This window comes from Lissotriton helveticus, chromosome 1_1 (assembly GCF_964261635.1).
Source record: "Lissotriton helveticus chromosome 1_1, aLisHel1.1, whole genome shotgun sequence".
NCBI classification, from domain to species: domain Eukaryota; kingdom Metazoa; phylum Chordata; class Amphibia; order Caudata; family Salamandridae; genus Lissotriton; species Lissotriton helveticus.
Genome location: NC_136057.1, coordinates 550,158,305 through 550,184,417, shown reverse-complemented (window position 1 = coordinate 550,184,417; position 26,113 = coordinate 550,158,305). Strand labels below are relative to the sequence as shown.

Below are 26,113 nucleotides of genomic sequence, written 5' to 3'. Positions count from 1 at the left end.
TAAGAAAATTAATATCTCTCGTACCCTTATTAAGTTTTTGTCATTTTGGTGCCATTTTATTTATTAAAATTGACTCTATTTTTCTTTTTTGGTTTTTGATTTGTATTGTTTGGTTGTTTGTGTTAATTACTGTTTGAGTACTGCAAAAATAGTTTACAGAGTTCCTCTAAGTTAAGCCTGCCTCCTTTGTGCCATATCTACCAGGGTATCCCATCTCAACTAATACCCCTGTTCCTCACTGAGCACAAGTCAAGATAGAGTCCCCCGACACCCCAGAAGGGTTCATCAGCATGCTGGCCAGTTATTTTCTGATCATCTACTCAAGCTTTCTTCCCTGCAGACAGATTTTAAAATGGATGTGTGTAAAACTAGAACAAGAGAATCAGATTCCAATCCAATGGCACCACATCACCTGCAAGAACGTAAACATTTCCTATAGAATTAAGCATTACTAATAGCAAACCTGCCTCAGACATAAAACTGCATTTAAAGTGAAACGATATTACTCCTCTGAGGCTTTGTAAATCATCAAACACCTAACTGTCATTACCAGAGATCAGCCCACTTCTTGCACAGCATTCAGGAAACAAAGGACCATTTACAACTAAAGCATATCTCTCTTGTGAGATACACTACCTAGCTAATGGAAGTTTCAATCAGCCGCTTGCTACCAAGAGCACAATAGGACATACTGTTGTAGTGGAGTTCTGCTTTGAAAGTTGGACAGCGGAGTCATTAATTTTCCCATCAGGATAACTAAAGCATGAATTGAATAAGGGCTGACTCAGACAAATAGAGGCAATTTTGTGATCCATAAACAAACTTTATCGACCAAAACTGACTTTTGATCTGAATTTGTGACCCAAGAGTGGTTACAAAAGGACATGTCCATAACCAGTGTAACGCATGCCTGTCTAAAGTTTTATTTTAGGTATACTTTACCCAGTATCCGCCTTATCAAAAATGGGGACATTCCTCCTTGGAGTTACCAAACATAATTTAATTTGGGTTGTGTTGAACTTGGCCCTTTTGGCAGGGCCATACCTAAACTTTTTGCGTTTCTCCTAGCCTTTTTTGTGTTGGAGGTTTTAGGACTCTGGGCACTTTAGCACTGTTGTCCAATGTAAGTGTGTGTGCTCTCTGTGTTAAATATGGTAAGGTTGGTCTACACCTGTATGGCCTATTTAATTTACCTGTCAGTCCCTTGTAAAGTGGTATTTCATATACCCAGGGCTGGTGGATTAAATGGTACTGGTGGGCTTGCAGCGCTGATTGCGCCACACACCAAAGTAGACTTTCAAACTTATCCCAGGCCTCTGCCATTGCAGGGCCTATGCGCGCAGTCACTCCCTCTGTGACGTGGCACCTAAAGGGTAAGCCATGTTAGTGACCCCCCTTTTACTGCATGTCAGTGACCCCTAAGTTAGGCCCTAGCTAGCCCTATGGGCAGGGTGCAATGTATATAAAAGATAGGATATGTACCTTAAGTGTGTGACATGTCCTGGTAGTGTCAAACGGCCATTTTGGTTTCTCACTACTGTGGGACTGCCCTCCCATAGGAATGCATTGGGGATTCCCTGACAAGTGTTTTAGTGGTAATTCCTGATATGAGTGGCGCAGTGTTGCCAAGTTTGGTATGTTTGGGATAGTGAAAATAAATGCTACGCAATGGTGTGCGCAGATATATTATGACTATTTTAGAAATGCCACTTTTAGAAGTTGGCATTTCTGTGTGCTGTGTCTGCTTGCCTGATGTGAATTTAATATCTGGGTATTGAGTGACAGGGGCTGCTGAGATGTGTGTGGCTGCAGGAGGGGCAGGGTGAGTCAGCACTAGGCTGAATGGGACATCTGCCTTTGGAGTAGAGGAAGGAGTAGTCTCTGGTCCCTGAATAGGTCTGTACCTAGCCTGTACAATGCTGACTCGGCCCCCCTGGTGTGTGTCTGATGACGAGCCCCCACCTGACAAACGGGAAGAGGAGCCTTGTAAAGAAAGTGCTCCAATTCCCCCTGAACCAGTTGCATCTGGTTCCCCCAAAGCCCTGGACTGCAGACAAAAGAGAATAGTAGTATAAATATAGGGGCTGTGACCCTATGAAGGTGTGCTTTTGGGGCCAACTTGCAGTCGGCAGGCTGCTGGCCTGCCAGGATGAACCACCGCTGGGGATGGACTGGCTGCCTGCTAGGCAGCTGAAGGGTCTGTTTGCCATGGAGCCCCAGCGTGCTGGCTTGCCTGTTGCTTTCTTTGCCCAGCCATGTGCCCCTCAAAGTTTGCTTGAGCGCATTGAGAGCGCTTTCTATCTCTCCCACGACGAGGAGAATGCTGGGGCTTCGCAGCGCCGAGCTGCCCATCGTTGAGAGGGAATTCCCAACGTAGGGATTCCCCCGTGCTGCTGGTGGAGAAGTGGGAGCCCACCCTGCATTGGTGTCCTGTGTTGGAAGGAGCCTACCCCACATTGGTGTTTATTACGAGCGGGAGCCAACCCTGTGTTAATGCCAGAAAAGCAGGAATCCACCCTGCACTTGCCGGAGGAGAGCGGGAGCGTACCCCGCTGTTGGGTGCCAGGCAGCGCGGATTTGCATTTTAGAGAAAACCCCGGCATGGGGATTCCCCCTGGTTTTCAGGAGGAAGTGGGAGTCGACCCCGCATTGCGGTGATCCCAGAAGTAAGGCGGGAGCCCACCCTGCACTTGTAAGCATGGACAGGCAGGAGCCCGACCCCGCATTTGGAAGGAGTCTGCCCCGCTGTCCTGATGATGAAAAGTTGCAGAGGTGTTGCTCTGTAGTGGGAGGAAGCCAGGCAGATGTTGCCTGGTTGCAGGCATGGCACGTAGGAAGATGCCCCAAGAGGAAGTCAGGCAACCCGGCTGCCTGAAGGTTGGCAGAGCTCCCGTGCTAGAGAGAGCCCCGCATATGGCCAGAGAACAGAACAGAAAACTTCTGGGCGACTCGAAGCCCAGACAGGCTCACCTGCCGGAGACCTGCATGCCGCATTGGAAGAGAAGGCGGTTTGCTGGAAAGGAGGATGCGAGGCCACAGTACCTTGGTCTTAGTGTTAGACCTGGTACCATTGGCGTGAGTCTCCCTTCCATTTTTCACTGATTGCCTCCTCTGTTTTTTATATGTTTTGCTGGTTTAGATGCTTTGGGCACTGTGCCACTGCTATTCAGTGCCACAGTGCAAGTGCTCTCTATTGTAAATCCATATATTGAGTAGTGACTCCATGATTGGCATATTTGATTTACTTGTCAGACCCTAGTACAGTGCACCATGTGTGCCCAGGGCCTATAAATAATATGGTTGTGCCATCCACAGAAGCAGCTGTAAAGTGTGTCTCATGCCTGCCATTGCAGAGCCTGTGTGCAGTCTGTGACTGCCATATCAACCTGGCAAGTGCACCCAGTTGCCAGTCCCTAAACCTTCCCTTTTCTACATTTAAGACACCCCTAAGGTAGGCCCTAGGGCAGGGTGCATTGTATGTAAAAGGTAGGCCATGCCCTGATGTGTGTGGCATGACCTGATTGTGAATTACAGCCTATTTAGTTTTCCACTATTGCAAGGCTACATGTCCCCATAGGTGAGAATGGGCAGTTTGATTCTAACATCTTATAATTCTAACTGACCCAGGGAACATGGTAGAAATTTGAGTTTAGTATGCCTGAACACAGAATGATAGAATACATATTTTAGTGATGTTGGTTTTAACATTCTGTTTTTGAAAATACCACTTTTAGAAAGTAGGTATTTTCTTTACTAACCATCCAGCCTGCCTCTGTTAGATTGTGTATTTATGTCTTTTTTTTGAGTGACAGGGGCTGGAGGGTCCAGGAAACAGGGTGAGTCAGCACAAGGCTGCATATAGCTATCTGCATGAGAAGTGGTGGGAGGAGTGACACCTGGGCCTGAATAGGACTGTGCCTGCCTTCCACAATGCTAGCTCCACCTCCTGTGGTGTGTTTGATGACCCTGACCCACACTGACAAAGGAAGAAAGTGTACACTGGCAGAATGCAACCAGAACTGGTTTGGACTAGGTACAGACCCTCTGCCTTCAGAGAACAAAGAGAATAGTAGTATAAATATGGGGGCCCAGATCCCAAGACTTTAGATTACTTCTTGGAAATCAAGACAAACCTATGCCAAGGAGAAGAACCAAGGCAGCTGCAGGAGTTTGCACTGCCCCTCTGACAGTGTGCTGTTTAGCTGGATTGGCCTGCATTGGTTTCTTTTTTGCCACGGAAAGGAGAAGGAACTTTTAAGGAATTTTCATCATCTTGCAGAATATTTCTCCAAGGGCTTGAACTTGTGCTTGCCTCCTGCTGAAGTCTCAGGGCTACAAGACTTCACCACCAGCTCCCCTCTGAATATCTTGCTGGGAATTCTGTCTGCAGAAGCCTGCGTGTCGCTGGGAGCTGGAAGTGTGACTCAACAAGAAGAAGTGTGTCGCCGTCGCAGCTGTTGCCTGTGCATCGCCGGAGAAGCATGTCACCGCCGCAGAGGTCGCCGCCACATCACCAGAGCAGCGTGTCATCGTCGCAGCTGTTTGCTGCCACATCACCAGAGAAGCATGTCGCCATAGCAAGGGTCGCCGTCACATCACCAAAGAAGCCTGTCGCAGGGTCTGTCTTGGCTCCTAAGTTACAAAGTGCGCCGTATGGCCATCAGGCGTGCACGCATCATCTTCACGTCGTCGCTTCGCATGAAGGATGTCATCTTATTGCATCGCACCGGATTGTCATATCACATTGAGGCGCCATCTTGCCGCATTCCAACCAGAATGCAGTATGAGAATCAACGCATTACCTCCTCTCTGGTAAGGAACAGATGCATCCCCTACTCTGAGCAAGCATTGAGGCGTGACACATCGCCTCCCCCGAAGCAAGGAACTGACACATCACCCTGCCTGCAGACCTTTTGCTTGTTTTGCATTAAGCATCCAAAGTTTTGTTGTGAGAAACGTGTCGCATTTATCAACAACTTGAACTAAGTTACTTCTACCATCTTTAATTCTATTTTGAGTACAGTATTGTGGATTTGCGTCATTTGTGTTAAGTCTCCATAAAGAATACTCATTTTTATAAAACCTTTGTTGTGTCCATCTGTAGTGTTTTCACTGTATTACTGCATGTGTTCACAAATGCTTTACACACTGCCTCTGAGATAAGCCTGTCTGCTCATGCCAAGCTACCAAGTGGGTGAGCAGGGGTTATCCAGGAGTGTAATTCCCATTGCCTAACTAGAAGCCAGGGTTCCTATTTGGTTAAAGGTACCTCCCTCTGCCAACTAGAGACCACCAGTTCTAACATTGGTGATCAGAGGTGAGGATTTTGGACTTGCATTTGTGACTCATATACAGTGATTGGTGTACACTACTAATGAGTGCAGACCAAACGCAACCACATACTTTTTTTTGGAATAATTTTCTCTGAGAACTGCCAATTCTTACTGCCATGAGCAGATCAGCATATGTTGCATCTATGGATCTAAATTGTGAGGAAGAGAGGTTGGAAACCTACAATGTGAAACAGCTAAAGCACTACTGCAGAAGATTTAAAGTTGCTACCCCAGTCGTTGCCAAAAAGGATGAATACCAAAAGGCGCTGAGGGCCTGGGTGGAAGCAAGAAATCCCCTTGAGCTGGAGGCAGATGGGCAGCTAGATAAGCCATTAGTTCCTGCTGGGGAAGGGGTACCTTCCCTGCCTGGCAGTAGCGTCTCTTCCAAGGACCTGTCCCCAAGAGAGCTGGAGGTCAGGGAGAGAAATAGGTTGCACAAGCTGGAGATGGTGTTGAGGGAGATAGAGCTCAAAGCAAAAAGCTTAGAAATCAATTGCTCCGGTGGCAGAACACCATCTGTACCTGCAGAAGGCAGAGTCTATATTCCCAAAGATGTAATCAGAGAATTCCATAGACAGGAAGATATCGGGCAGTGGTTTGCCACCTATGATATAGCAATGTTAGCAATGGGTCCCTAAGTAGGATTGGGGAGCGGGGTTGTGGGGACGCTGTGTGAATGATGGAAGAGATACATTGTTAGACCTACCCAGTGAGAATAGAATGTCTTATGACCACATGAAAAAAGCCCTGATGACAAGGTATGGGTTGACCCCAGAACTCTATAGACAGAGGTTCAGGAATTGTAAGAAGCTGCAAGCAACTACCTGGGTGGAATATCAGTCTTTCTTTTGCAGAGCTATGGATGGTTGGATGAAGGGTAGCAAAGTGGATACTTTTGAAGCGCTCTATGATTTGTTTGCATGGGAGCACTTGTCTGCTAATTGTTTCCAGAGCTACACCTTATTGATATCATGTTAACTAACCCTAGGAAGCTTGCTGAGGAAGCGGATCGCTGGGTCAGCATCCGGGTCCACACGGGTCACGTGGAAGACTTTACCAAAGGTGGGCAGGGTCCCCAGCAGAAAGGTGGAAGCTCTAAGAGACACCGGGGCTAGTTTGACAGCTGTCGGTTTCTGGCTGGTGTTCAAAGAGTAGTTATCCCCCATACATTCTTCCCTGCAGTTGCCACGGACAACTCGAAGAGCCGGTATGAGGTGGCTCAGGTTCCCTTTGAGTGGGGGGTCTCAGGTACTCTCCAAGTAGCTGTGAGGCCAGCCAGGCCTTTGTATTGTCTGTTGGGCAATAATTTAGAGAGCTCCCCGTGGGCTAAGGTGGAGAAAAAGGCTCATTTGGAGATGCTGGGTCTGCATATGTGACCACTTGGTCTGTGGCAGCCAGTAAGGGTATTCAAGAGGTCCTGGAGCCTGAAAGTATGACCCATGAACCTGCCTTAAAGAGAAGAGTTAGGGGGCACAGGAAACCAGCCCCCATTATTCCTACGGTTCAGGAGAAGGCAGACCTTGAGGGGGATGCCTTGGAACCTACAGGGAAACAGGTTGCTGAACTGGGGGACCTGCCTGAGCTGACCCATTGGCAGCAAGAAGGAGGACCCTCCAGGGAGGAATTATGTGCAGAGCAGAAGAAGTGACCTTCTCTTGTGGGTTTGCGGCAACAGGCCACAAACCAGGCAGCAGGTGATCAGTCTGGATCACTTTGGATCTACTGGGAGAACGGCCTCCTATATAGCGAGCCTAAGGTTGCTGAGCCTGGGTCAGCCCATGTGCTGGTGGTACCTCAGTGCTTCAGAGCCTTCCTACTGGACTTGGCTCATGATGTGCCGTTAGCTGGGCATCTGGGGCAGGACAAGAACTTTGAAAGGCTTGTCAACCACTTTTATTGGCCCCAGATGCGGAAGAGTTCATACAATCATTGTAGGACTTGTCAAACTTGCCAGGCAGGTGGGAAAAGTACAAGAAAGCACAAGGTTCCCCTCCAACCTTTCCCTGTGGCAGACGTGCAGTGTTACATACAAGTTCACCACTCCTTACCACCCCCAAGGTAATTGGTTGGTTGGGAGATTCAATTGGACCATTAAAGGCATGAAAATGGGTCTTGAAGAACTTATGAGGCGTAAGTGGGACATTCTCTTGCCTTGCCCTCTTTTTGCTTACCGTGAGGTGCCACTGAAGTCCTTAGGATTCAGCCCCTTTGAACTGATGTATGGTCAGCCGGTAAGAGGACCTTTGAGTCTGGTCAAGGAAGGCTGGGAGCAATCTCCCAAGAAATCTCCCCAGGATGTAAACAGTTACATGCTGGCTTCCAGGAACCAGACTCTGTGATTCAGACAGCTCGCTCAGGCGAATCTTAAAGCCAACCAGGAAGAGATGAAGTGGCGGTACGATCAGAATGACACTCTGGTTGAGCTCCAGCCTGGTCCTAAAGTTTAGGTCATGCCCCTGTAGAGCATTGTGTGCTCCAGCACAGATGGACCGGACCATTTGAGGTGGTGGAGCGCCAGAGTGATGTCACCTACCTGGTGAACTTGCGGTCTCCTATGAACACTTTTCGGGTCCTGCAGAGTAAGATGGGTCAGTGGATGGTGTCAGCCTCTCTGCCACACTGACCCCTGAACAGCAGCAAGATTGTTGTCAACTTTTCGGTCAGTTCCCTGATTTGTTCTCCCTGGTGCCTGGTGTCACTGAATGGTGTGTCCACGATGTGGACACTGGGGACAGTCCCCCTGTTAAGCACAAGGCTTACAGAGTGACTGACAGGGTCAGAGCTTACATCAAGGAGGAGGTCTTCAAGATGTTCCCCTTAGGGGGGGATGGAGTCCTCTAACCGCCCTTGGGCCAGCCCAGTGGTCTTGGTCCCAAAGGCTGCCACGCCTGGTGCCACACCCAAACTCCGGTTCTGTGTGGACTACCGAGGACTCAATTCAGTGAAGAGGACTGACGCGCACCCCATCCCCAGAGCTGATGAGCTCATTGATCGGTTAAGGGCTGCATGGTACCTCAGCACGTTTGATTTGAGGTCTGGGTACCTGCAGATTGCCTTAACTGATGGGGCCAAAGAGAGGTCCGCATTCTCCACACCAGATGGGCACTACCACTACTGGGTTATGCCCTTTGGGATGAAGAATGCCCCTGCAACCTTTCAAAGGTTGGTCAACCAGGTGTTAGCTGGACTGGCTGATTTCAGTGCCGCCTACCGGGATGACATCACAGTGTTCAGCGCCAGTTGGGAAGAACATCTGTGCCACCTCTGGGAAGTGTTGATGGCACTGCGAAAGGCAGGCCTCACGATCAAGGCAAGTAAGTGCCAGATCGGGCAGGGTTCTGTGCTGTACGTGGGGCACCATGTGGGGAGTTCCCAGGTGGTGCCCCTACAACCCAAGATTGATACCATTGGCATGGGAACCCCCCAAGACCCAGACACAGATGAGAGCATTTTTAGGCTCACTGGGTACTACAGGAGGTTTGTCAAGGGGTATGGCAACATTGTTGCACCCTTGACTGAGCTGACTTCCAGGAGGCAGCCCAAGAAAGCGAATTGGACTGACACCTGTCAGAAGGCTTTTGACACCCTGAAGACTGCCATATGCACAGCACCCGGGCTTCAGGTGCCGTACTTCTCAAGGGAATTCATTGTCCAAACAGACACTTCCAAGCATGGTGTGGGGGCATTTCTTTCACAGATCAATGAGGGGGGCCTAGACCAACCTGTAGCCTTCATCAGTAGGAGGTTACTTCTCCGGGAACTGAGGTGAAGTGCAATTGAGCGTGAGGCATTTGCTGTGGTCTGGGCACTGAAGAAGTTGAGACCTTACCTGTTTGGGACTCACTTCCGGATTCAGACAGACCACAGGCCCCTCAGATGGTTGATGCAGATGAGGGGTGAGGTGGTCCATTTCCCTACAGGGGATGGACTTCACGGTGGAACACCGCCCTGGTACAGAATACACAAAGGCTGATGGTCTGTCCAGATGTTTCCTCCTTAGAGAAGAGAACTCCCAAAGGGAAGGGTAGTTCTCACCACATTTCAGCTGGAGGGGACACGTGTTAGACCTGGTACCATTGGCGTGAGTCTCCCTTCCATTTTTCACTGATTGCTTCCTCTGTCTTGCTGGTTTAGATGCTTTGGGCACTGTGCCACTGCGTTCAGTCCCACAGTCTCCGTTGCAGCTGTTGCCATCGCATCGCCAGAGTAGCGTGTCACCACCGCATCATCAGAGCAGCGTGTCTTTGTCACAGCTCTTTGCCGTTGCATCACTGGAGAAGCGTGTCACCACCACAAGGGTCGCCGTTGCATCACCGGAGAAGCGTGTCGCAGGGCCTGTCGTGGCTCCAAAGTTACAGAGTTCGTGGCACGGTCATCGTGCGTGAATGCATCATCTTCATGTCATCGCATTGCATCAAGGGTGCCATCATATCGCACCGGATTGTCACATCGCATTGAGACGCCATCTTGCTGCATCGCAACCGGAATGCAGTATGAGAATCAACGCATCACCTCCTCTCCAATAAGGAACAGACGCATCCCCTACTCTGCACAAGCATTAAGATGTTATGTTATGTTATAGGTTTCCCTTCACCTGCGGTAGCAACTGCCCCGAGTGGTAGAGGGCAGCTGCCTTGGTTAAAGTGAACATACCGGGCCAGGCTCAGGGGACCCAGCGAAGTTGGGGACGCAAGGTTCCCAGGGCCCAGTTTTGCACTCAGCTGCTCCGCAGTAGAGCGGGCAGCTGCCCCATAGGGCATTGCCATTTCTTTAGGAGACGGAGGGAAGTCTCTCCACCAATGGGGGCATTTCTTGGATGGCACATTTGTTGTGGCTGCATCAGCAGCCAGGGAGGCCAAGGTGAACACCTCATGAGGGCCAGTGGGTTCTAGGGGACCTGGTGGAATTTGGTGCCCGTGACCAGTGACAGTGATGCCCAGGAGGGGCTAACGAGCTATGGGCACCCTAACAGTGTTAATGTGGTGCACAGGGGCTAATTCAGTGTTTAGGCCTAATGTATTAATGCCTAAAGGTGGGGTGCATAACATGTTGATGCCCAATGTTATATTACATAATGGGCACTTTCCAAATATAATTTATGCTCATGGTATTTATGCTACTGTATTCATGCTTATGAGGTTATCGCATAATGTGTTTAGGCTGGTGATACCTAATGCCTAATGTGTTTGTGCCTAAAGTCATCCTATGATATTTTAGGATGGTGTCTAATGCTTAGGTCATTATGGTACCAGTAGTTACTGGTTGTGTTTTACATATACTTACCTGTTCTGATGGTTCTGACAGTGGCGCGATTGTTCCTGTCCTGTATACAATCCCTATGAATAATGTCTAGTGCCAGTTGGCACAGTGTAACTGTTTGATTATGTTGCTAATGTGTTTATGATAATACAAAGGCTATTTTTGATATAACCTTGTGTGGAGTTTCTTTTGTAGTGTGCCTAGTGTGTTGCTGCTGTGTGTGTGTGTTGTGCAAACGCTTTACACATTGCCGCTGGGATAAGCCTGACTTCTCGTGCAAAGCTACCAAGGGGGTGAGTAGGGTTTATCTTCAGCATGCAACTCCCTTGCCTGGACTAGAGTGGTTGTTTCTGCCTGGCTTTTGCGCAAGCCTTAGTCAACCAGAACTTCAATTTCTAACATTGGTTGTCAGCGGTGAGGATAGAACTTACGTTTGCGCAGTACCACAGTGACAACTGGCTGCACTATAATCTCTGCATTTAGAGAATCACAGGTTTGGGGATTATTTCTACTGATTATTTTTCTCCTAAAAGTGTCATTTTTCTGAATAGTGCTCTCCCGTTCCACTGTAGGTTGTGTATCTTGCCAAGATGGAGTACACCCGGGAGGAGAGAGAAAATGACGAGGTGGGGACGCCATTTGGATGGGGAGGATCCCATAGATAGGGATTCCCTTGCTGGGTCCAGTGCCGGGGGCAGTGCCCCATCCCTTTCCCTGTCCCCTGAGGAGTGGGTGGATAGGAGGGAAGAAAGGGAGCATCAGCTGGCGTTAGAAAGGCCCAAATTGGAGCTAGTGCAGCTGAGGGTGGAGGAGAAAAAACTAACTCTGGAGGGTAGGTCAGCCCCTGAGTGTAGTTTGAGTTGTCTGGATTCACCGGTGAGGGTCGGGTCCATTGGTGGCAGCAGAATTGATTCCAGTGTAGGAAGTCCCACTGCCAGAGCCCAGAAGATGGTACCTAGTTTCCAGGAGGAGTGTCACGCCTGAAGGGTATAGGTTGAGGGTCAGGGGCAGTAAGAAACTGTCACACCAGTCTTGTGGGGAGTTTGTGGATGAGTATTGTGATGCACTGGAAGGTTGGGTGATGGGTAGCACAGCAGATGATTTTGAAGGGCTGATCAATCTGGTTGTCAGAGAGTACAGGTTTAGTGATTGATTTCCGGAGTTGCGCCAACACCAGATCCCAGGGAGCTGGCACGGGAGGCAGACCTCTGGCTGTGTGCTAGAGGGTGTGAAGAGGCATTGGGGAGTGATCCCGAAAGGAGTGGCTCAGGTATTTTCCAGTCCTGTGTGTTGGAAGACGTTCAGAGTAGCCCAGCTAGGTTCCCGTGTAGTGAGAGGGGTGAAGGGGCTCACGTCCTGTCTCAGTGGAGAAGGAGTGAGTGTGGGACTGTGTGTCACAAGGTGCCCGAAACCCAGTCTCAGGGCCTGGAGGGGTCCTTGAGGGAACACCAGGTTGGAGGCCTAGGCTGTACTTGCAGGCAATTTGAGGAAGATCTCCTAGTGTCAGGAGAACCTGGAGCACCTGTAAATGGTGCTCCAGTGGTTTTGGTGTCTGACGGTGTCGCCCCAGTTGGAAGGGTGTAGAAGACCTGAGAGAGGGGTGAGAGGGGGATGTGTTCCCCAGTGGGAGAACCAGTGGATCAGGGACCAGCCAGAAGGGCTGAGTCTCCTAGAAGGGACCATGGCGACACCACTTCTGTCCTGGGGGATCTCCGTGCACTGTCAGATGGACAGGGGTCAGGATATCTGCACCAGGCAGCCTGTCACAAAACACATTAGTCATGTGTTACCCTCGGAGGATACTGTGTGAGTCCCCAGAAGTCCTGGTGTGCCAGGCTAGTGCTCAGCTGCGGGGTTCAGTCTGAAGGTTGGGAGGACATGTTCAGGATCTGCCGGACCTGGAGGGAAGGACATCTGTAACCAGTGTCCTGACCGGTTTAGCTTCCAGGGGTACTGCTCCAGTTGGGAGGGTGCAGCACTCTGGAAGGGGGTGCAGAGGGAGGGAGCCCTCGCTTCTTACCCTGGTGCAACCTGACGGTTTAGACCCTTGGTTGGGAGACTACCACTTTGTGATCAAGAGGAATCTCTGCCAAAGAGAACAGCTGAAGAAGACTGAGGAAAAGAGCTGCCATTGCAGTGTGTCTGGGGGCTGACCTGCAGTTGCTGTTTCTATTGAGGAGCGATCTAAAGAACTGTGCTGTGTGCTTTGTCCCCTGCTTGAAGAGGAACTATGCTGTGTGCTTTGTTCTTCTGAAGACAAGAGTCTCCAAGGGCCTGAATGAACTGGCCTCCTGTTAGGAAGTTTCAGTTGGTGGAGAATTGTGTTCTGAGGGTGCCCCTCCAAGAAGGAGGGTACAGAACCCCAGAAGAAGAGGTAGGGAGTGGAGTGTCTTGCCTGTGACTTCTGGTCGGCCTGAGGGTGCGAACCCTAGGTTGGAGGATCAGTGGCAGTTTGGAACTAAACTGATGAGAGGAAGAGTGGAGAATGGTTACTATGTGCCAGGGGTTACTGCCCCCCACTCTGTGGATTGACAAGGACCAGTAACATCTAGGTGGCCTAGGGCCTGGTCCTGGCTGTGGTTAGCTAGGGAGTACCAGTGGGGTAGCCTAGTTGATCCTGAGAGCTTTGACAAAGGGAACCACGTTGTTTCAGAGTGGCGTGGAACTGGAGGGTGTCCCTGCAGTTGCGGGCCCACGTCCATGTTCTATCGCCCAAGGCAGGAATGCCAATCAAGGTGGTGATTGGTCTAACTTGCGTTTTGGCTGGAAGGGGGTTGTGTTGGACTTGGCCCTTTTGCAGGGTCATCTCTGAACTTTTTGCCTTTCTCCTAGCCTTTTTTCTGACATGAAATTGGAGGTTTTAAGACTCTGGGCACTTTAGCACTGCTGTCTAGTGTAAAGTGCATGTGCTCTCTGTGTTAATTAAGGTAAGATTGGTCTACACCTGGTGGTAAAGTGGCATCTCAGATACCCAGGCTGGTGAATTAAATGCTACTAGTGGGCTTGCAGAGCTGTTTGCGCCACCCTCCAAAGTAGCCTTTCAAACCTATCCCAGGCCTCTGCCATTGCAGGGCCTGTGCGCAGTGTTACTGCCGCTGTGATGTGGCATCTAAAGGGTGTGCCATGTCTGTGACCCCCTTTTACTGCATGTCAGTCACCCCTAAGGTAGGTTCTAGCTAGTTTTATGGGCAGGGTGCATTGTAGGTAAAAGATATGACAGGTACCTTAAGTGTGTGATATGTCCTGGTAGTGACAAACAGACATTTTGGTTTCTCACTACTGTGGGGCTGTCCTCCCATAGGAATGCATTGGGGATTCCCTGATAAGTGTTTCAGAGGTAATTCCTGATATGAGAGGCAAAGCGGTGCCAAGTTTGGTATGTTTGGACTAGTGATAATAACTGCTATGCAATGGTGTGCTCAAATGTATTATGACTATTTTAGAAATGCCACTTTTAGAAGTTGGCATTTCTGTGTGCTATGTGTCTGCCTGCCTGATGTGAATTGCATGTCTGGCTTTTGAGTGACAGGGGCTGGTGAGGTGTGTGTGGCTCCAGGAGCGGCAGGGTGAGTCAGCAGTAGGCTGAACGGGACATCTGCATTTGGAGTAGTGGGAGGGTTAGTCCCTGAATAGGTCTGTGCCTAGCCTGTACAATGCTGGCTCTGCCCCCCTGTGGTATGTCTGATGACGAGCCCCCACCTGACAAACGGGAAGAGGAGCCTTGTAAAGAAAGTGATCCAATTCCCCTCTGAACCAGTTGCATCTGGTTTCCCCAAAGCCCTGGACTACAGACAAAGGGGAAGAAAAGTATAAATAAAGGGGCTGTGAGCACATGAAGGTGTGCTTTTTATGGGTGCCGCTTGGTGCCTACTTGCAGCCGGTAGTCTGCTGGTCTGCCAGGAGGAACCGCCACTGGGGATGGACTGACTGCCCTGCTAGGCAGCTGAAGGGTCTGTTTGCCATGGAACCCCGGCGTCCTGGCGTGCCTGTTGCTTTCTTTGCCCAGCCTTGAGCCCCTGAAATCTTGCTTGAGTAACTTGAAAGCGCTATCTCTCTCAGGATGGGGAGAATGCTGGGGCTTTGCAGTGCTGAACTGCCCATCATTCAGAGGGAGTCCCCAATGTAGGGATTCCCCCATGCTGCTGGTGGAGGAGCGGGAGACCACCCGGATTGGTGTCCAGTGTTTGGCTGGAGCCTACCCCACATTGGTGTTTATTACGAGCGGAAGCCCACCCCGCGTTCATGCCAGAAAAGCGGGTGCCCACCCTGCACTTTCCGAAGGAGAGCGGGAGCCTACCTCGCTGTTGGGTGCCCTGCAGCGTGGAGTTGCATTTTAGAGAAAACCCCAGCGTGGGGATTCCCCTTTGTTTTCAGGAGGAAGCGGGAGCCCACCCTGCATTGCGGTGATCCCAGAAGCAAGGCAGGACCCCACTGGCACTTGTAAGCATGGAAAGGTGGGAGCCCACCCTGCATTTGGAAGGAGCCTGCCCCGCTGTCCTGATGACGAAAAGTTGCACAGGCATTGTTCCATAGTGGGAGAAAGCCAGGCGGCTGTTGCCGGGTTGTGGGTGTCTCACAGAGGAAGACGCCCCAAGAGAAGTCAGGCAACCTGGCTACCTGGAGGTAGGCGGGGTTCCTGTGGTAGGGAAAGCCCCACATATGGCCGGAGAACAGCACAGAAAACTGAAGGACGACTTGGAGCCTACATGCCACATTGGAAGCAAAGTCGGGTCGGCTGGAAAGGGGGATGCGAGGCCACAGTACCTTGGTCCTGGCCATCAAGAAGAGCCCATACAACTGCCTGCTGAAACCGAATTTGCCCGAACAAGGGTGAGTTGGGCTGTTGCAAGGGGTGGGGTAAGTAGGATTCCCTTCACCCGCGGTAGCAGCTGCCCCGAGTGGTAGAGGGCAGCTGCCTTGGTTAAAGTGAACATACCGGGCCAGGCGCAGGGGACCTGGTGAAGTTGCCTTGAAGTTGGGGACACAAGGTTCCCAGGGCCCAGTTTTGCACTCAGCTACACCGCAGGAGAGTGGGCAGCTGTCCAACGGGGCATTGCCATTTCTTTAGGAAACGGAGGGAAGTCGCTCCACCGACGGGGGCATTTCTTGGGTGACAAATTTGTTGTGGCTGCATCGGCAGCCAGGGAGGCCAGGGTGAAAACCTTGTCAGGGCCAGTGGGTTCTAGGGGACCTGGTGGAATTTGGTGCCCGTGAACAGTGACATTGATGCCCAGGAGGGACTAATGAGCTGTGTGCACCCTAACAGTGTTACTGTGGTGCACAGGGGCTAATTCAGTGTTTACGCCTAATGTATTTATGCCTAAGGTTGCGTGCATAACATGTTGATGCCCATTGGCATCTTACATAATGTGCACTTTCCTTGTGTTACTATGGTGCCCTGTTTGTTTAGGACGCCTATGCCAAATATGATTAATGTCCATGGCATTTACACTAATGTATTTATGCTCATGAGGTGATTGCATAATGTGTTTAGGCTGGTGATACCTAATGCCTAATGTGTTTTTGCCTAATGTCATGCTATGATATTTTAGGATGGTGTCTAATGCTAATGTGATAATGCTTAGGTCATTATGGTACCACTAGTTACTGGTTGTGTTTTACATTTACTTACCAGTTCTGATGGTTCTGGCAGTGGCTGATTGGCCCTGTCCTGTATATAATTCCCTGTGAATATTGCCTAGTGCCAGAAGGCAGAGTGTAAATGTGTGGTTATGTTTGTAATGCGGCTATGATAATACAAAGGCTATTTTTGATATAACCCTGTGTGGAGTTTCTTTTGTATTGTGCCAAGTGTGTTGCTGCTGTGTGTGTGGGTTGCACAAATGCTTTACACATTGCCTCTGGGATAAGCCTGACTGCTCGTGCCAAGCTACCAAGGGGTAGAGCAGGGGTTATCTTCAGAGTGTAACTCCCTTGCCCAGACTAGAGTGGTGGTTTCTGCCTGGCTTTGGCGCAAGCCTTAGCCAACCGGAAGTCTCATTTCTAACAGGTTACAACTGTGCTATCTGTACACAGATTTCAGGTTAAGTCAGACAAAATACTTCCTTATTCAGCTGGTGCACATTTGCACTCTTATGAATATGTGTGCACACATAACCTGAACAGAGCATCTTACTTCCAAGTTGATTCACAGTGGACCTTATTTTAAAAGGTAGGCATTGGTAGTTACATCTTCAATCAATTAGCCCTGAAGCTTACAGTAAAGGAAACTTATATTAGAGGGTTCATCCACTATAGACAATGAATAACGAAGTCGATATGCACAAACAAAAAATAGAAAAAGAAATCTGGTGATTTTCATGTATTGGAACCCACAAGCTTCCACGTGTTCTAAACTGAGATACTGCATTTGTAACTACATCAAGGAGAGTACAAATTCAACCATTCACAGAATAATAATTCTTTGGCTGATCCAAGTGCTACAATAATTCTCGTGGCAACCAAATTAGTAAGCATTTTCAAGATTCAATGTGCATTTTCAGGATAGGTTTTCAGTCTAATAAAGATTGATCTTCCTTTTATGAGCGATAGGAGCAAATGATATTAGAACAACTAAGTTCCTTGGTTGGTGGGAATACTGTTTTAGTTTATTTGCAGGTATTTTCAGGTTGTAGAAGATTGCTGCGAATGTGTCTATGTCTGAGTTGTGTTTAGCGTTGTATGTGTCCATATGAGCACGTTTATGATTGTTCTGTATTTAAAATGTTGCTAGTGTGTGATTTGTGACCCTGTTCTTGGTACCTACCTATATAATGTGCATGGTCATGCAAATGAATTTGTAATTGCAGCAGATACCACCCCATTTGGAATACGCTGACTGTCTATTAACTAATGTCAACCATGTTTGCTGAATTGTATATGTTATCCCCATCGACATACTGACAAGCTTTCTAATTCATGAGACACGAGGTGACTCGATGCATATTTTTTTAATTTTGACAGCTGTGCTTGATCCTATGTTTTAAAAATAGTAATACACAATTGAATCGTGTGTTTTTCTTGTCTAATTCGATCTACACTGAATATAGTCATTGATGATACGTATTGAAATTATTTGGGTTGTGTCAACAACTTGCTTGATTTTGTGTTCTACGTGGCACCAGTTGTACTACTGGATTCTTAGCCAAGTGAAGGAAATTGAGTCTGTTGCTTGTTGTTGAAGTCATAATGAATTCCTTGGTCTTAGAACCTGTGCACCTCGAAGTCCTGAAATACTGTGCTTGATAGCTTAATGGAGCAGTCACTCTGGTCAAGAAAGAAGGAGGACGTCAGTAGCTCAAATCAAAATTTACTATAGCGAGACTTTCCAAAAAGTTACTTGAATTCCAGAGCAGTTAACTTTTAATACTATGCCCAAAAAACTACAGCTAACAGAAGACCAATTTGTTATGAGAATGTTCTGTACAGGACAGTGTATGTCACGCAAGGCACCCTTGATTGAACATCAGCATAGGGTATGCCAGCAACAGCAGGCCAATCTTATTAGACTTTCCTATGCGTTCTGTTTCAGCCATGAGTAGAAAAGCGCAGCAAATTTGGTTACTTCACTGCATCGTGTGAATAATCTGTAAATCTTTGCCTGGGTGTGAAAATTCATGAAAGAGATGAGAGCTCAGCTGACACCAAAATGCTGTATTCAGCTAGACATAACAATTTCATGAAAAAGCTCTACAGGCATTGCACTCTCATAGTGCCTCAACATCCACCAAAGAACAACTTACGACACATTTCTGCACCATTCTCAGGATCTTGATGGTTTTTTATTCACTTAAAGTTATTGTAAATTTGTATTCATATGTAAACAATCCAGGAGTAGTTTCAGTTTATTCAGTCTTTGTTAGTAGGGTGGATTGCAGCTTGAATCATTTGGTGCAGTATGCATGGTACTCAGGTATAGGTATACCCATAGCATTTAGGGCATTGCACTAAGGAAAACTAAATAGTGATGTGTGGAATGCTTTAAATGATTTCAGCCACTGACACTCGATGTTGCACCCTAGTCCATCTTTCTATGCCCACTATGCCACTTGTGACAGCAACCAGCCTCAGGTGGGCTCCTCCACTCAGAGTTTTAATTTTATTTGTGATCTGGAAGCTATGCATTATTCAATTAGACAAGGGCAGTGATCTCTAATTTACCTAATTTACAGGTTCGTATGCCGATTCCAGTTTCATGGTCTTATCGTTTTGCTACCCCCTTTATTGTGGCAGCACCTCGTGCTTTGCACAGTGAGCAGGGCAAATCCGCTATTGGTAAACAGTGGTATGAACTGGATGATACTGATTTTTGTAACTTATTACAAAATATTGTACCCAGGATTGACAATACTATCGAGGATGAAGTGCAGTATGTGAGCTCTTGGATGTGTTTGACATTGGAGTTTCTGATCGGGAGATTAGGCAGAGAAATGAGCCATCCACCCCATTGTTTGACCAACAGTTGAACAAAATAAATATTGCAAAGTGATGTAATGCACTGGGAGAAAAGTGTATGACAGTGCTGCTAAAAAAAACCTATATGGTAGCTATAAGGTCTTTCATAAAATTGTTAAAAGGCACGGGTGAATTCTTTCACAGCAGAAATTAAGTATTCATAAGCCTACAAAAGTGATCTATGCTATTGTGCACGGTTTGGTGAAGTATGGGAATAATCCTCCTCTTACTGAGATGTCTAATGAAAAATGCAATCTGTTGGTGGACTATTTTATTAAGAAAGTAAGCAATATTTATTCCAGCTTCTTGGGCGAAAACACTGAATGCGGGGGCATATTACCAAGCAATAGCGATAATTATCGCTATTGCTTGGTTAGAGACAACATTTTATCGCTGAGCTGCGGCGATTTTTACCGCAGATAAACCTTGGTATTACCAAGGTTTATCGCAAATGCGATAAAAAACTGCCGCAATGCATGAATATCGCTGAAAAGTCAGCGATATTCATGCTTGACCAAGCTAATGCTCTTAGCCATGTTATCCACCTCCCATTGGATAACATGGCTAAGAACTGCTCAGGGCAGGTGTTAGCTTTTGGAGATATTCGCGCTTAGCACAAATATCTCCAAAAGTTGGTAATAGGAGATAGCGATGTTAGCGACTGTTTCCAGTCGCTAACATCTTGGCATGCCCACTTTGCATGTCATTAGTGATATATATCACTGACATGCAAAGTGGGGCCCAAGATGGTCGCTATCTCCTACTAGCTGTCGCTAACTGGTGTTAGCAACAGCTAGGTAATAGGGAGATGATTTTATCTCCGCTTTCTTGGCTTTTAAAGCCAAAAAAGCAGAGATAAATCCCCTTGATAATATACCCCGCGGTTCCTTGGAGATTGCTCAGGGGGTCACTTTCAAACAGCCGGCTAATGGTGTTTTACTTTCTGAAAGCGGACTTGCTACATTCTGTTATATCAAAGATCAAATCTGGCTCTCTAGAAAATCCTTCTAGGCCAGACATTTAGAAAACAGCAGACGTGGTCCTTGTTATAATATTTCTCAATGTAAGAAATCTCTCATTATCCACCACTAAAGTGCTGACTGCTTGGAAACAGTCGAAAGTAACCCCCCAAAAACTGCAATTTAGACCAAGTCCTACTCGAGAATTACTGGCTTAATTCTCATTTACCATTTTTGTGCAAAGTAATGGAAAAGCATGTAAGTAACCTTTTGGTGAAATTTCCAGCAAATCACAACTTGCTGGATGTATATCCAAACAGCTTTAGGCCACTTCACAGTACAGAAAATGCCTGGCTCAAAAGGTGGTTAGGCAGAATCTCGGAAACATAAATATCTTGGGAGAAAATATCATGTCAAGAATATTAAGGACACAAATATTGTGAAGATAAGTTTCTATAGGCGAGCAAAGTTTTACTGTATATATAAATTCACAAATATTCAGCTTGACCATACATATATATATATATATATATATATATATATATATATATATATATATATTTCACAAACAGGCTTCCCCGGTCACCGGGGATGGGGGGAGTCGCAGATAAAAAACGGCAATCAGTCGCTTATTTCAGTTCATTTGCAGGTTTTGACCCCCGAATGGATTTGTGAAATAAACCTGCAAATGAACTGAAATAAGCGACTGATTGCCGTTTTTTATCTGCGACTCCCCCCATCCCCGGTGACCGGGGAAGCCTGTTTGTGAATTGTTAGCGGTTGGCTCAACCGCAGGAGAAACGCGACCAAGGGAAAGTAGCGCCTAGCGAGAAGGGAAGGAGCCAAGCAGTGGATATATATATATATATATATATATATATATATATATATATATATATATATATATATATATATATATATATATCTTCAAGGTATGTAGATGTGGAGCTAAGAATAGTAAATCTGTACTTCCCTATTTCAATGTATCTCCTTTACATTTAGGTCCTCATTAGTTTTTTGACATGATATTCTGTCCACACAATGTTTATGTTTCTAATTTTCTGGCAGGATCTGCCCAAGGTGACTGAAGAATTCAGGCAACGAGTGGATGATGGAGGCTGGGCTGTGCTAATTTTATTAAATCTTAGGACTGCCTTTGACAACGTCACCAATGAGGTGCTCCTGGACAGGCTGCATGGTAGCCAGGCTTGGGTGTAAGGCTTTGACCGGGTTTAAGTCCTTCCCGAAGGATCGCTCCTTTCTGGTGATTTCTCCACCTTTCACCTTCCCCCAAAGGCAACAGGAGTTACTCAAGGCTCTGCTGTGAGTCCAACCCTTTTTAAAACTTACCTCAGGCCGCTGATAGAAATTGTTAGATCTTTTGGGAGATCACTAGTATCTTATGCTGGTACCCAGCTTATAATATCTTTGTATGCTGAGGAAGAGAAAGGCCCAGCTACTTTCTGGAACGGCATTTGAGTTGTGGTAGAATGGAGGCATGCAAACTGCTTGAAGCTTAATGCCAATAAAATGGAAATTCTGTTGCTGTGAAAACACGCTTCAGAATGAGGTGTACATTGGTGGCCTAAAATGCTGCGCCAGCCCCCTGAACCCAAATTCACAGCCAAACATCTGGAATTTTGGGTGGAAAACAAGCTCTCTTTCGAACTGTAAACCAAGACCATGACATTCTGTTGCTTTGGATTGAGAAAGATATTGGGCCTTTTTAGCGCCTCAGTCCGAAGGATTATCATTCAGTCATTGATCAGATCTCCTCTGGATTAATGCAATATATTGTATCTGGGCACCACTGGCTGTGTGAAAAAGTTTATATTGAAAACAATAGATTTCTCAAGCACAGCGCAAACGCTGTGCAGACACAACATAAAAATGGATGAAAGATTGCGACCACACTAATTGTTGACTCGCAGGCAGCCATCTAGTTCATGCTATGCTGCACCTATATTTGTGGTCATGACCAATATTTTCTTCAAAACCTATTTTGACACATCTCTTTTTATCTCCTGTTGTAATTTTAATGCAAGTGATTATACGTGTAAAGAGAGCACTATGAAAAATAAAAGGCACTGTGTTAAACAGTTGTATCAAATAAATCGGACAATGCCACATAAAGTGAACATTGAAAGTGGTAATTTAGGCCAAGACTTTGCTGGAGAATTGGGCTGAATGATGTCTTAAGTATATAGTTGAAGAGCTTGAGCTGGAGTATTATACCACCTTGGGAAATTCAAAGTAAATTTAAAGGAATGTGCAGCTTTCAACTTTAAATATTGCAGCATGTTTGCTATAGCTAGAGTAAAAAACTGAAAACATAACACCAAGCAAAATAACAACAAAGCAAAAACATAAGTGGTCACAACACAAACCAACAGTTACAGAGAATGCAAAACAAAAAATACAGTATAAATACAATAACACAAGGCAAAAGAGCACAACACAACAAAACAAAAAAAACACATTATCCACACCACAAACATGCAACATAAAAATGCACAAACATCCCAATTACATATTACGAGCTCCACAAATCTGCTTTCATGATACGACGATTAAAGGTATTTGCTCCAAACCCTTCCTTTCCAGCAGTGACACGCATTAGTGTCAGTCAAAAATGTGTTTTATAGTCTGACCCATAGAGTTTTTTTCTGCTGCCTCGTCTTGAACAAATAATACAAATATAATCGTGGTCACTAGATGGCACAGCCTGCTTATCTGTTCCAAAGTCATCTTCCTTAAATTCACTTTACTAGGAAGCAGTAAAACCACCGCAAACGTGACACCGTGTTCAGACCAAGCAGAAGTATTTTTAGCCCCTTCACATAATTTACTTCAAGATAGAACATAGAGCAGGGACGCTATCCCGTGGAGTCATAACAGCATTCCGGGGTGAAAGGATAGGGGCATGGCAGATAAGCAATACCGAGAGGCACTGGTTATGTACCAGAATGAAACACCATTTAGGCATGAATGTCGAGAGGAATTTCGGTCTCAGATGCACATTGTAGCTTACCTGTGAGCAGGGATCATAGATTTCAATATTCATCTGCCTGCCATCCAGACTCAGTCGTTTAGTGTAGACGCATTCTGCAAAAAAATGCATATGATTTAGATGCCAAGAACTCATATCTGTACAGACAAATGTAGCAATTCTGGTAAAACAATGTTTATATCTTTGATAAAATACACTAAGGTGTTATTTCACCTCTCACTGAGCTACCGATACTGGAGTTACAGGTAACGCCAAGGATGTAGAAAGCCCTGTGCCAATTGGGGGTCGTGGGTCCTTCGGGCCCTTCTCGTCTCCCTACTACCTCTGTCCCCCTTGCCCATCGTCGCCCTGGTCCCATTGACTAGCCACCCCCACCTCATCCCTAGTTGCATGTCCTTCACAGTGTTTCTCACCTTCCTATTGTTCCTTGACGGATTGTCTTGTGGTTGTGCTTTTGTGATTTGCCACGAGGTTATCCGTGGTTATACTTTGTACCGTTTCTCTTTCCTTCAATAAAGACAGTTTATAAAAATAAAGGGCCGTATTATCAAGAAAGGGCGATACATTATCGCCGCTTTTATCGGCAGGAAACTGCCGCTAAAGCGGCGATAATGGGCTTGATAATAGGCCCTTGTGAATTCACATAGAAGCCCAGGTTAACACCAGATCCTGGGCTTCTATGGGAATTCACAAGGGCCTATTATCAAGCCCATTATCGCCGCTTTAGCGGCAGTTTCCTGCCGATAAAAGCGGCGATAATGTATCACCCTTTCTTGATAATATGGCCCTAAGGAATTAAGAATTTCAGGTGCATTACAAGTTGGACCTTGAAGATCATCAAAAAATGAGGAATTACTAATAGCATATTTAATTCTGAATCTAATTCTCACGGTAGTTCCCAAATTTGGCACAGATTTGGCCCGGGCACATGAAATCTCAGTATGAAAGCAAATAACTCATAATTCCAATTGGGCCAATAGCTTATGTTTCTGGCCACATCAAAATTAAGTCACCACTGTAAGGAGGACCTAAAAGCATAGGCCACTTGTTATTCATAGTTTGTTCATTTCAATGTACTGCAAGGCAATTGTTTGAATACACTGATGTCGCTAAATTGAGAATATCGGCTTCTGCCCCTAAAACTCCCACCACTTGTAGCACTCAGTCAGGCCACGTCACAGAAGTGCAAAGGCTATTGGTCAAATTTGGACCCACTGACTTTGTTAGGCATGAGTGAACTGCATCACAGGAACTTGAGTCCCCAGTTTATGCTGAAGGGCATTAATGGCATTTTCCATTGTGGGATTTCATGCTAACTTTCTTTAAAACATATTGCAACATTCCATTTCTAGTTTCCACATAGGGGGGCCATGCAGAGCATGGCAGAGTGGGAGCACAGCTGTAAATTGGTGGTGCTCTTACACTGGCAAATCTGCTGATTCAACATTCTATTTACAGTCACAGGACATTCTGGGTTTCTGACCCCGGTGCCTCATTTAGCTCTGCTGCCAGCAGCAGCGGCCTGTGCAGGTAAGGGCTGTGGATCTGGGTGGAGTGAGGGGGTGATGGATTATGACGGACTTCGATGAGGGGAAATTAATTATTTATTTAATTTTCCCTTGTGGTTGTCTGTCAAACCCCCCCCCCCCCCAAACAGGCCACACCGCCCCACTGCTCTTATCTGCACAGGCTGCTCATGGCTGCCAGTAACCCTTGAAGTAATGGCCCATCTCCCATAGGCCTGTTAGGCCACATTGACAGGTGCCCCAGACTGCTTATGGTTGCGTGTTCATCACTAGATTTCCCTGTCCTGGATCACCATGTGAAGACGCACCAGCAGTTGCTCAAAAAGCTTTAGAGATCCTCTTTCCGGCAGCCTTGGATCTCTATAGAATGTGGGTGTTCCGCTTCCAGGTGGAGTGGGGGTCTTCACCTCGGTGTACCTTGTGGGAAGGCAGGACATGCACTAGAGTCTAAAATGCCCTTTTGAGATTTCTGTCAAAAAATGTCTTTTGCCCAAATGAAGGAAATCTAACTTCTGAGGCTGTAACTTCTGAGGCTGCAACTTTGGGGGAGGAGCAACTATTTTGACTTGGAAAGCAAATATTGGACTTTGGAGGAGAAAGACATAGCTGGAAGAAGATGTATAAAATACAGCATCCTAGATCTTTGTATTGAGATTGTCCTGAAAATTACTCACAGATTTTCTTTTTTTTTTACAGTGAGCCAAAAATGTGCATTTTTGACACCTTTAATGTTAATTTTTCTGTTAAAATAAGTGAATCAATAATAAACAACACAGACTTTACAGAAGGTATGTCAACCTATATTTTCCAGGTTTGGAAGTCACAGATATGCCTTGGTCTTCAGTAATTTCTACATAGAAGTTTCTCTGAAGTCATTTGAGGAGATTAAACATTTATAACTGATCCCCAAAACCGAGCTTGTTCATTACCTCCAGATCCAGCATTGGGCAGGAGCGGCCAGTGCAGTAAAGGGAGGTGGGGCAGGGTGGGGGGAAGCCAACAGATGATGACGAGGGAAAACAAAATTCAAAAAAAGAAAACCACCCACCCTGCGCCTGCCGCACTGCCATGTCGACGACACGACTAGTGCAAGGCAACTGCTTCCCTTCCCCCAAACTCCATTTTCTCTTGCTGTCGTCTGCCAACTCCCCCCACCCCCCACCCCACGGCCCCCACCCACACAGGCTACCCCCATCATTGGGTCACACAGAGCTGTATCAAAGCAAGCATCACCAGGGCACTCACATCTTAGAAACATTCCTCCAACACCTTACATCACTCAAACGCCTTGTTTCTAAAATTTACAATATTCTTAATTCCCCAGCAACTGCATGTAAATCCACCTTTCAATTGCATTGCAAGAAAGACAACTAAATTAATTAAACAACTTTTGACTTCAAACACTAGCAAGAGATGATCTTTGTTACCAACAACTTTTCCCGCCATGCCCATGACACACATCCCGTCAACAATCATATACTTTATGACACTTGTTAACAGGATTGTGGGGCGATGGGCTCCTAATTGCATATAATGGGGTTTTGCCCCAACTGGGAGAGTTTTGGGATAAAC

At 46.7% G+C, this 26,113-nt stretch overlaps 1 protein-coding gene across 2 annotated transcripts in view; it reads right to left on the bottom strand.

Annotated features, from left to right (window-relative positions):
* The window catches only part of RERGL (RERG like), a 266,918-nt gene that overhangs the window by 151,888 nt on the left and 88,917 nt on the right, over window positions 1-26,113 (bottom strand). For both annotated transcript variants that reach the window (XM_078654390.1, XM_078654397.1), the window contains exon 3: window positions 23,037-23,110. In XM_078654390.1, coding sequence (XP_078510516.1) covers window positions 23,037-23,110 — 74 coding nt within the window. The remainder of the gene's footprint in view (window positions 1-23,036; window positions 23,111-26,113) is intronic.